The sequence below is a fragment of the Dasypus novemcinctus genome, chromosome 9 (genome assembly GCF_030445035.2).
Source record: "Dasypus novemcinctus isolate mDasNov1 chromosome 9, mDasNov1.1.hap2, whole genome shotgun sequence".
Lineage (NCBI taxonomy): Eukaryota > Metazoa > Chordata > Mammalia > Cingulata > Dasypodidae > Dasypus > Dasypus novemcinctus.
The window spans coordinates 121,093,017-121,105,575 of record NC_080681.1 but is presented as its reverse complement, the minus strand read 5'-3'; the positions used below and the strand labels follow the sequence as shown (position 1 = coordinate 121,105,575).

Below are 12,559 nucleotides of genomic sequence, written 5' to 3'. Positions count from 1 at the left end.
TTTTCCCTTTGTAATTAGTGAATATTTTGTGGAGGTATTTTGGGACTATGTATAATAAATATCCTGTTCCTTGTCACATTTTCAATTTACTTCTGTGTATGTATGTAAGTATGTATTTATATCAGTATGGTTTCCTGTTTTATTGAATGGGTTATCCATTACAATCACTATTTATTTTCATGCTAAATTTTTCTCATATCTGACCAATGGAAGCTTCTTTAACCTGTGTCCTTTTCGAGTACCCATAATTCCTTGAGCACTTCCTTATTTTCTGGCACAACAAATTTCCGGGCCCCTCTTATACTTACCCTGCCCCATTCGTGGAGTGCGCCACTTCTCTAAAGAACCCTGATTCCCTACCTTTTTTCTCTCTTTTTTAAAAACAGCTTAATTGAGATACAGATAAGTGCAACCATCACCATTGTCAATTTTTTAATTTAATTTATTTCTTCCTTCACTTCTCATTTGCACTCACTGTCTGCTCCCTGTGTCTGTTTGTTGTGTGGTCTCTGTGTCTGCTTGTCTTCTTTTTAGGAGGCACCACCGGGAACCAAACCCGGGACCTCCCATGTGGAAGGGAGGTACCCAATCGCTTGAGCCACTTCCGTCCCCTGCTTTCTGTGTCTGTCATTGCATTTCCTTGTTGTGTCTCCTCGTTGCGTCATCTCATTGAATCAGCTTGCTATGCCAGCCTGTCATGCTGGCTTGCTGTCTTGCTCATCTTCTTTTGAAGGCTCTGGGAACTGAACCTGGAACCTCCCATGTGGTAAGCAGACTCCTAACTGCTCAAGCCACATCCACTTCCTCACCACAATTTTAAAACATTTTTACCACCTTTAGCTGTCATCTCATCACCCCCTCCCCCCAGCTCTGAAGAGCCAGTAGTCTGTTTTCTGTCTCTGTAGATTTACGTATTCTGGATATTTCATCTAAATGGAATCATACAACAATGGTATTTTGTTGACTGGCTTTTTTCACTTAGTGTAATGTTTTCGAGGTCCATCCATGTTGTAGCATGTATTATTAGTACTGCATTCTCTTTTTTTTCTTTCATTTTTTAACTTTAACCCAACACCCATTTATTATCACACAGTTTCCAAGGTTCAGGAATCCAAGTCTACCTTAGCCAAGTTCTCTTTTCTGTTCTCACAAGGCTGCAATTAAGCCCTGATCACTTTTATTAGAGAATGGTATTTATAAGTTCAAGATATGTACAATATGTGTGCTTGTTGCTATGTGATGTCACTGTTCTCAGACTAGATTTTATGAATGTATGGATATGCATACATATGTACATATATTTTATATATTAAACATATACATATTTATTTTTATATCTATCTCTGTATATTAAAAAACAGGGTTCACATTAATATTTCCAATTCCAGTCCACCATCACAAGGTTCCTTCTAGTTTTCTCCCTTTCCACATTTGTAATTCCCTTGTCCAACACTGCAACTATGTTTATCAGTTTGCTCAGTACCCCTGCATGTAACCAACCTCTCATTGCCACCACTGCCCTGCTCCCTATGTATTCTTGTCAGTGGCACCGGGAATCTGTGTCTTTTTGTTGCATCATCTTGCTGCATGAGCTCTCCATGTGTGCAGTGCCACTCCTGGGCAGGCTGCACTTTTTTTTTGTGGAGCGGCTTTCCTTATGGGGCACACTCCTTGCGTGTGGGGCTCCCTTACGCGGGGGATACCCCTGCGTGGCACAGCGCTCCTTGAGTGCATCAGCACTGTGTGTGGGCCAGCTCATCACATGGGCCGGGAGGCCCGTTTGAACCTTGGACCTCCCATGTGGTAGGTGGACGCTCTATCCATTGAACCAAATCTGCTTCCCCCCACCCCTTATGTAGACTCCCTTGTTACCTCACTTGGGCTCTGCTTCCTACCTTCTGGCATGCTGGGTAGCCCCCCTTCCAACCCCCAACCTCTACCTCCAGCAAAAATGCTCCTCACTGCTCTTTGGCTCAGATGCCTCACTCTTGGTTTCCCTACCCCAGCACCTTGGCATGGATGTTATTATCAGCCATCTTGGGCTTGACAGCCCACTCTGGGCTTTCCTCCTGTCTGTGTGAATGCCTTCTTTGTTCTACTTGGGCTTTTTTGGGGGTGGGGTGGGGGTGGGAGTAGGCAAGGTAGAAAAGAGTTTATTAAGAAACAAAAAACAAGAAAAGTACGTAGTCCGAGGAATTGTGGGCATGCTGCAGGGTGAGTCAGGTGCATGGGGACCCCAGATTAGACCTTTTAAAACCTTTACTCCTCCCTCTTCATAATGTTGGAGAGGGGCCCCAGCTGTTTGCTCTTCTGATTGGTTACTCCACCTGTTCTCAGGGGGCCAATGGTAAGGCCTTTTGAAGGTACTAGGGCTTTCCCTTGACCATGAATGGGATTTCCGTTCTAAATGGGATTCTCATTCCAAATGGTGTTCTTATGGCCAGGGTCTCACGGGGACTTTCCAGCTTTATTCTTGGCAGTGGCCTTTCCCTCGGGGTTTCCAGGCAGGATTTCAGAGCCATCTGTCCTGTGGCCATGTTTTCTGCCAAGTCTGAGCCACCTTTCCTCTTTCACTGTACTAACCTGTCTCAACTCCCCACTCAGAGAGTTTATACCCTTATTCTTAAGAGGGTACTGAAGGGCGATGGTCATTCTTCTGTAGCCACTTCCCACTGGTTGGGGGAGTAGGCCCTGCCTGACAGTGTAAACCCCTCTGGCTATTCTTTTGTGGTTGAGGAAAGAAGGGGCTGGCACCCTGGTTGGAACTGGATGAAATCCCTGCATGAGTAATACCTTGTTCTGGTAGCTTTGATTCAGGACTTCTAGCATGTTCAGTATCCCTCTGCATATGATCTATTAATAGAATAGAAGAGATATTACATTCATCAGGAATATAGGTACAGTACTAAATACTAATCAATGCACTTGGGCTTAATTTCTCACTTGGGAACACCATAACCCTCCTCCCTGTCCTCTCCACTCTCCCCGCTCCCCCTCAGACACGCAGCTCCCATGAACAACTCCCTTCTTTGGTTCCATCTATTAGTTTTGGTAGTAAATTGTTATGGAAGAGGGAACTAATTTAAAGAATAATGATGCGTCTCAGGTTTTTAAGTAGAAATTTTGGTAGTTTTCAACTTATACTGAGCCTGGGTTTGAAGTAGAAGAATCCATGTATAAAAATTTAATCTTTCCTGGGGCATCTGTGCTTTGATTCCTAATCTGGATCATTGGCAGGATTATTGAGATGCTTTTCCACGTGGTTTTGGAGCTGTGGCTGAATGTATTCTTTTACTGTGATCAGAGAAGCAAGCTTGGGGGGATTGCAGATGGAGAAGTACAACTTATTGTCATCTCTTCTGGTAAATATTGGAGACAGTAGCACAAAGTAGAAAAAGCAGTATGTCTTTCTAGGTTTGAGTTCTGGTTTTGCCACCAGATATATGATATCTGGTATTTCACATTCCTCTCTAAGCCTCATTTTCCTACTAATTTCCCAGGTTATTAGAAGGTTCAGCTAAGGTAATGTACATGAAGTGCTATATATAGAGAGGTAAGAAGAAGAATAATGTAGCAGCATTATATTGAGCACTTACTGTGTGCCTTGCATAATCTGAGTGCCTTTCATTTGGAAACAGAACCTCTGAGAGATTAAATAACTTGTCTGAGATCACTCAGCTAGTAAGTGGCACAGCTGCATTTCAAATTGCAGCTTTTTCATTCCAGCATTCATACTACTTTATTAATTTTTACTTTGTAGAATGTAATGCAAAAGTTGTCTTTCCAATGCAGAGGTAGAACATTAATGAGTTTGTAGTACCCAGAAGTGCCTTTTACTCTGGAGGAGCTCCTACCTGGTAAAAGTGGATATGATCCTGACAGGTCTAGCTGGAGTATTCTTTCCCATAGAAAGAGTGTTCTAAACAGTGAGGTACTACTGAAATGGAACTGTATGGATTATCTTGAGAGAGGCAGTATGCAGAGCTGGCAAGCAGGCCTGCTTGGCTCTAGAATTAGGCGTGGGGATTCAATTGGCTCCACACCTAAGTGGCCATAGGAAAGTTACTCCATCTCACTGAACTTTAATATTCTCATCTGTAAATAAGGATAATAGTATAAATCTCACTGGATTGTTTTGAGGATTAAATAAGTTATTATATATAAATCCTGTGCAGTGGTACCTGGCACATAGTGAATCTGAATAAATAATAATAGTAGTAGTATTTCTTTTAATACCTAATATATTGTATAATTTCCTGGATTAACCTGGAAGCCCAATCACTGTTTATAAAATATTCCTACAAAAAATATATCTGGGGGAAGCGGACTTGGCCTAATGGATAGGGTGTCCGCCACCATATGGGAGGTCCGCACTTCAAACCTGGGGCCTTCTTAACTTGTGGAGCTGGCCCATGCGCAGTGCTGATGCGCACAAGGAGTGCCCTGCACACCCCTGCATAGGGGAGGCCCATGTGCAAGGCGTCGCCCCATAAGGAGAGCCACCCAGCGCAAAAGAAAGTGCAGCCTGCCCAAGAACGGCGCCACACATGCGGAGTGCTGACGCAGCAAGATGAGGCAACAAAAAGAAACACAGATTCCTGGTGCCACTGATAAGGATAGAAGCGGTCACAGAAGAACACACAGCAAATGGACACAGAGAGCAGACAACCGGGGGAGGGGGGAAAAAGGGGAGAGAAATAAATCTTAAAAAAAAAAATATATATATATATATATATATTTGGAATTAGCAGCAATTTTGAATGTAGTCAACTTCGTATAGAATCCACCTAATCATTAAATACAGTCAACATGTAAGTTGAAAATCATCAAAGACTGGTAAGTTCTAGTTGTCTGAGAGTTACAAGGATTACCAATGATATGATAGTGAGAATATCACATACTTAGTACTCATGTAACAGAATCATTCCTTAATTTTTAAGGGCACCCATTTGGAGCAGCAATGATAGTGGCAGTAGAGCTAGGACAGGAGATTAAGCTGAATCTCTTTTACTACATTATTGCCAAGCATTTGTTTCTACTTTTTAGAAAATCATTAAATTGTTAGGTATATGAAAAGAATATTTTTTTGGAAAATTCACATTATTTGTAATTTTTGGTTACTTAATTCAAGACATTTGAGTTTTATATTTCACTGTAAGTACACCTGGGGATTGACAACAGTGGACATTTGGATTAAGCATATATATAATGTAGAAAAATGTCTTAAGTCCATTTCCTACTTGAGAACTTCTTTAGCCATTATAGGAAACTGTTGAAGTGAGGAGCTACCTCTGGCCACACATGATGACTCTCTCTGTCTTTGCATATATCTGTTTAACAGGAGCCAGGAAAACGTTCTCAGCTATGGAGGATGACTGGAACAGGCATGCTGGCCCACGAGGGCTCTTCCGTTCCTCATAACCCCAGTAAGCCCTCAGCAGCCCGCTCCACCGAGGGGGCTGCCATCTTAGATATTGCTGGTCTTGCTGCAGTAACTGACAACAGGTAATTTTCTAGGCACCTTTTGAGTCAAGCTCATTGCCTTCAGTTCAGACTCAGAGGAAATCTATACTGTAAAACTAGAGTTCTGTAAATGAAGTAAAACTTTGTATTTTTAAATTTCTATTTTTTTCTGTGACAAATTTGTCACATTCCCAAATATGAGTATTGGGCCTTTCATTTTATTTTTTAAAGCTCTTATGGAAATACCCTTTTGGATGTTGAAAAAAATTCAAACAATAAAAAGGATGTGTTGTAAAAAGTGAATGTCTCCTTTATCTAAACTTGCCCACCCTTACTCCTTGGAGGTGGAGTTTTTTTTTCTTTCTAAGAATTTTGTTAAATCTTTCTAAAGCAGAAATTAGGTTATAATTAATTAATTGTATTTAATTTAATTAATTTATAATTAATTAAATGTATTTTTATGAATGACTCCCTTTATTTAAACTAACTCTTTAACTTTGAATAAGTTGTTTGATTTGCCTGTGCCTTAAATCTGTGTATTTGTTTTCAGTTTGTACAGTCTTTACTTCCAAAGACTTTAGATGACTTACAAAGTTAAAACCCAGTATAAAATAAAAGTATTTAGAAATAAAACAGGGGGAAAAGAACTATTTGAAAAGATTTTGAATATATTTAACAGATATCCCTGTCATAGCACATAATAACTTGCCATTGTGAGAATGTGAGAGCATATATTACTGTGTTGTATTATGAATCTTTAAAATCTTAATATCACTTTGTGCCCAACACTTCTTTGCTTTTCATTTTGTTTTAGTCATCTTTCTAGCCATAGGAGTCAAGCTAAATGTCCATTAGATTTTGAGGGAGGGTAGCAGATGTTGCAAGAAAAAAGAGCAAAACCATGATCCTGATATTCTCTAAAGGCCTGAAATATTTGACTCAGAGAATTTGTTGCATTTTCAGATATGAACCTCTGATGTTAAGAAAGCCTGACCGCAGACGAAGCACAACTCAGACATGGAGTTTCCGAGAAGGAAAACTGACCTGTGGCTTACATGGCTTGGTTGTCCAGGTCGGTGTGTTTTGATATCCCCAATTGCAGGAAGCAATGGTTGAGCCTTCTTTGAAACATAGTCTCAACTAGGATGTACATGATATGGGATAAATGGGCAAAATAAATTACAGAACAATATGTATAATATTATCCCATTTTAGTTAAAGTAAATTGAAAACATTTTGTGGTGCATCTATGTATATTTACCTGGGAAATGTTTTTAAAGGGGATGTACAACAAATATGCAAAGAATCTTGCCTCTGGTTAATGGAGACTTTTTTTTTCCCTTGGCTTACCGGATTTTTTTCTTGAGAACATAAATTACCTATGCAATTTTAAAAAGAAAGAAAAGAAAGTTTTAACGAAAACCCCCAAACTAAGTTTGATGGGTTAATTTCAGACTTGTGAAGTCAATATAATAGTGACATAGGAAGAGTGCTTTGTAAATTTTTTATGAGATGGTAAGCAGTCACCATGGGCTGTCCATACTCTGTGATGCCCAAATAGGCATTTAATTGTTATAGCAAATATCAGAATGAAGGTTGCTAGGCAATTTCCTCTGTTCTCTACTCAGCCAGTCTACCCCAAGATAAACTCCCAGGTACTTTACAAGTGAATATCAGTTCGGAAACTTCTAGGAAGTTGAATTTTCTACCTTTCCTGGCTTTGAACAGGAATGAGACCATGGATCCTGCGATGAGTAGTAGGAAGGCAACTAGGAAGTGGAAGCATATAGTAGAACCCTGTGCTTGAACATGTGTGCAGTGCTGCCCCTGCTCGGGGCTTTCCTGGGAAGACAAATCCTTGAGCAGCAGACTTTTGATGGATACTCTTAGTGTGTTTGTCCCTGATAGAGACCAGGCTGTCCTTTCATATTGGGAGATTATTTTCCAGGGCAGTGAGCAAAGCTATAAGGGGACTCTGTCAACTTACTATGTGGTGAGATTTATTTTCTTTATCTCTATTGCCCTGAGCTTTTTTCATCAAAGACATGCTGGTCACTATGAGAAGCACACATCTGGAAGGGATTTGTGATTTTCAATTAGCAATACAGTTCAGACTTTAGAAACAAAAGAGGACTTACTATAATTGGTGGATTCTGTGCCTGACTCTGACTTTACTTCTCATTTGTTTCTAAAGCTCATGTAATTACGATTCTCTTGGAGCGTTTCCCTTTCCAAATAAATCCCTTTCTGGTGTTTGTTGTTCCTCAAATCTATTTCATTGTTTGTTTTCCTATGAATGACCCTATAATAATAGTATTCAGAACAGAATATGTTTTAGTTAGGGAAGTGAGCTTGTTTTGACCTAATTATTCTAAATAAAGTAATTGAAGGCATTAAAACATTTTCTGACAATGCCCTTATATGACTGTATTTCAACTTTCTTTCTAAACTTACAACAGTCATAAAAGACTTTCTCTGTGTTGAAATCTGTCTTATAAACCTAGCTCAAATTTTCTTTTTCGTTATTCAGTTTTTAGAAATTAACAAAGAGGATCTAGACATTCTTTGCTACTGTCTTGTCTAGCCCTGTATTTGCTCTTCCATAGGCATCATCCTGTACATTTCCATTTTTCTTGGGGCACATAGCAAGAAGATGCTTTTCTTCAAGGGCCTGAAAAACTGGGTATCAGGTGACATTCATTATATTGTTTTGGAAGAGACATTTTAGAAGAGGCACCATCTTTTGAATATTTGGGTTAGTTGTTCAGCCATAGGCCTATTTGGGAGATTTACACCTTCAGAATTTACTTTTTTGGAAAACTGAGTGATAATGATAATTGTTTTATTTTCAGAATTTTTTAGAACTTTAAGCAAACCCTAATGAGATTATTCAGAGAATCAGGGTTTTGGCTAATATGTTAGGTTTATTTTAATGGCTAGAAGTTATTACAAGGTAGAGTAAACCATAATATTCTATTCATGGAATTATCTCCCACTAATAATTACTCTAATTCTTATTGCATACCTTTGAGTTTTACCCAAATTATCTTACTGTTTTCATCCTCTGCAAAGCTGAACAAATAGTAATTCTTTGTTATACATTAATCATGCCCTTCCAAAAGAGAATTTAAATTTGGTAACTTATTTCAAATGGCATGTGAAATTGGCAGAGTCAGTGCCTTTGCCTTTTCTTACCTTTTAATTCCAATCTTTCGTAGGTCAAAGGTGGGATTTCCAGTTTGTTTGATGGAGCTGAAGTTGTTCTTGGTCCTGACACTTCCATGGAGCTTTTGGGGCCAGTTCCACCAGAGCAACAATTTATTAACCAAAAAATGAGACCTGGTTCTGGAATGCTATCCATCAGAGTCCTCCCAGATGGCCCAACTAGAGCACTACAGGTGGTAATTTACCATAAGATATGGCATGAAACTCAGTGCCCTTTTATTTTTTTTTAAGATTTATTTTTGTTTATTTATCTCCCCTCCCTCCCTGCCCCAGCTGTCTGTTCTCTGTGTCCACTCATTGCGCAGTCTTCTGTGTCCGCTTCCATTCTTGTCAGCAGCATGGAAATCTGTGTTTCTTTTTGTGGCGTCATCTTGCTGCGTCAGCTCTCTGTGTGTGCGGCGCCACTCCTGCACAGGCTGGACTCTCTTTTGCGCTGGGTGGCTCTCCTTATGGGGCGCACTCCTTGCGTGTGTGGCTCCCCCACACGGGGGACACCACTGCGTGGCACCACACTCCCTGCGTGCATCAGCACTATGCGTGGGCCAGCTCCACACGGGTCAGGGAGGTCCAGGGTTTGAACTGTGGACCTCCCGTGTGGTAGGCGGATGTCCTATGCATTGGGCCAAGTCCGCTTCCCTCAGTGTCCTTTTTTTCACTCCAGTGTTTAATCATTCAACAAACGTTTATTGAATATTCTATATTTATATGACTATTAAATACATACGCCTGTATGAAGATCCTATGCTGGATATGAGGAGATGAAATATCCTTATCTGTAAAATGGGGTTTAAGACTTTCCCCACAAAGTTGTTAAAAAATTTAAGAAGATAATGCTAAGAACAGTACTTATTATTATAATTGTTTTTAATTATATTACCGTGTTAATCTAAATAATTGATATATTAGCAACATTAACAACAGGAAGATAGATGAAGTACATAATCAGACAATTAAAATGTGCTACGAGAGTAAGAGTGGGGGGTATTATGGGAGAATATTTAGGAAGAACTTGCTTGGCTATGGGAAGATTAGAGAGTCTCCTGAAGAGAGGTAATACTTAGACTGAGACCAAAAGGTTAACTGAATAGAGTTAGCCAAATAAAGAGAGGAAGTGGGAGTGATTGCATTCTCAGTAATCAGAATGTTCATTCAACAAGTATTTATTGAGCCAGGCACTATTTTAGATACTGAGCATATATCAATGAACAAACAGACAAAATTCCTGCCTTCTTGGTGCTTACATTCTAGATGGGGAAAGACAAAACAATGATCAATAAATATAATAACTAAATTATATGGTATGTGAGAATTGAGAAATGAAGTTCTGGAGATAAAAGAGATAATCTTTTTTGGCAGCCAAAAGAAGTTCAACCTAACTGGCTCATAGAATATAGTAAGAAATAGGCTGGAGATATAAGCAGTGGACAGATCATGAAGAATTTAGAATACATGCTAAAGATTTTGAGTTGTTCCTAAATTAACTGAGAGTCAGATCAGAAATTTATTTCAGAAAGCTCACACTAGCAACATTGTGGAAAATTGGAGGGGGCAAATCTAGAGATATGGAAAGACCAGTTAGGGAGTTCTTGCAGTAATGTAGATGAGAAACAATGCTGGCCTGAATGAGGATAAATGGCAGGGGATGAGCATGAGAAGAATGGAATGAATAGAAATGAAAGCCTGTTGAGGAACAGAAGCAATCAGACTTAGTGATTAATTAAATACGGGAATGAGGGAAAGGAAGGAGTCAAGAATAGCCTCCCAACAAAGAAAAGCTCAGGACCAGATGGCTTTACAGGGGAATTCTACCAAATATTTTAAGAAGAATTAATATGAATACTTCTCAAACTCTTCCAAAAAATTGAAGAGGAGGGAAAATTACCTCTTTTTATGAAGCCAACATCACCCTAATACCAAAGCCAGATAAAGATAATATAAGAATAGAAAATTAAGACCAATTGAGAAGTTGGTCTCAACAAAGTATTTGTAAATCAAATCCAACAGCGTATTAAAAGACATACATACCACGATCTAGTGGGTTTTATTCCTGGCAGGCAAGGGTGATTCAACAAAAGAAAATGAATTAACAGAATACACCATGTTAACAAATCAAAGGATAAAAAAACCACTTGATCATCTCGATTGACATAGAAAAGGCATTTGAGAAAATCCATCATCCTTTCTTGAAAAAACACTTAGAAAGGAATAGAAGGAAACTTCCTCAACATGATAAAGAGAATATATGAAAAACCCACAGCCAACATCATACTTAATGGGGGAAAGGTTAAAAGCTTTCCCCCGAAGGTTTGAGAACAAGACAAGGATGCCCACTGTCACAACTGTTATTCAGCATTGTTGTAGAAGTTCTAGCTTGAGCAGTTAGGCAAGAAAGTCATCCAAATTGGAAAAGAATAAAAACTCGCTATTCATAGATGGGGATTCTCTATTTTGAAAACACTGAAATATCTATGACAAGGCTACTAGAGCTAACAAACAAGTTCAGCAAAATGGCAGGATTCAAGATCAACATGCAATAATCAGTATTGTTTTTACACATTAGGGATGTACAATTTGAGGTGGAATTAATTTAACCAGGAATATAAAAGACCTATACTCAGAAAACTACAAAACACTGCTAAAAGAAATCAAAGAAAACAAAACAAATGGAAAGACAGTCTGTGTTCATAGGGTGGAAAACTAAATATCGTTAAGATGTCAATTCTACCCACATTGATTTACAGAGTCAATATGATTATAATCAAAATTCAACAGCTTACTTTACAGAAATAGAAAAATCAATTACCAAATTTATTTGGAAGGAAAAAGGGTCCTGAATAGCTAAAACCATCCTTAAAAAGAAGAGTGAAGTCAGAGGACTCATGCTTCCTGACCTTAAAGCCTATTACAAAGCTACAGTGGTCAAAACAGCATGGTATTGGTATAAAGATTGGAACATTGATCAATGGAACCAAATTGAAAGTTCACAAATAGACCCTCACGTCTGTGGTCAACAGATATTTGACAAGCCTACCTAATCCACTTTATTGGCACATAATAGTCTTTTCAACAAATGGTGCTGGGAGAACTGAATATCCATAACCAAAACTTAATGATAGACAAACGACTCAATTAAAAAATGGGCAAAAAACCTGAATAGACATTTTCCCAAAAAGAAATGCAAATGGTGAAAAAAACACATAAAAAGTTGCTCAGTGCCTACAACTGAAAGCAGGAGAATTGCATCCAGCATCCATGTGGAATCTAAGCCCCCTCTTGATATAGCTGTGGAGTGGACACAACCATTCCAAAGTCCACAGGATGGAGGAATAGAGTATGGATTAGAGTGGACTTACTGATATTCTATTCATGAACTATTGTGATTAGTAATCAAAGAAAATGTGGCATTGGTGTGGAGAAAGTGGCCATGGTGGCTGCTGGGGGTGGGGAGTGGGAGGAAGAGATGAGATATGGGGGCATTTTCGGGACTTGGAGTTGCCCTGGGTGGTGCTGCAGGGATAGTTACTGGACATTGTATGTCCTCCCACGGCCCACTGGGTGGACTGTGGGAGAGTGTGGGCTATGATTTGGACCATTGACCATGAGGTACAGCGGTGCTCAGAGATGTATTCACCAAATGCAATGAATGTCGCATGATGATGGAGGAGGCTGTTGTTATGGGGGGAGGAGTGGGGTGAGGGGGGTGGCGGGTATATGGGGACCTCATATTTTTTGAATGTAATATTAAAAAAATAAAGACAAAAAAGTTTTAAAAAAGTTAGCATCACTAGCACTTAGAGAAATGCAAATCAAAACTACAATGAGATATCATTTCACACCTATTAGAATGGCCGATATTAAAAAAAAAAAAAAA

General features: G+C 39.2%; 1 protein-coding gene across 7 annotated transcripts in view; it reads left to right on the top strand.

The window, feature by feature from the left end:
* VPS13D (vacuolar protein sorting 13 homolog D) overlaps window positions 1-12,559 on the top strand; it is a 311,480-nt gene that overhangs the window by 146,020 nt on the left and 152,901 nt on the right. For all 7 annotated transcript variants that reach the window (XR_009187313.2, XR_009187314.2, XR_009187312.2 and 4 more), the window contains 3 exons: window positions 5,342-5,505; window positions 6,427-6,535; window positions 8,682-8,861. Coding sequence is in view for 2 of the 7 variants with exons in the window: in XM_058304369.2 (XP_058160352.1) it covers window positions 5,342-5,505; window positions 6,427-6,535; window positions 8,682-8,861 (453 nt within the window). In the remaining 5 variants the exon portion in view is untranslated. The remainder of the gene's footprint in view (window positions 1-5,341; window positions 5,506-6,426; window positions 6,536-8,681; window positions 8,862-12,559) is intronic.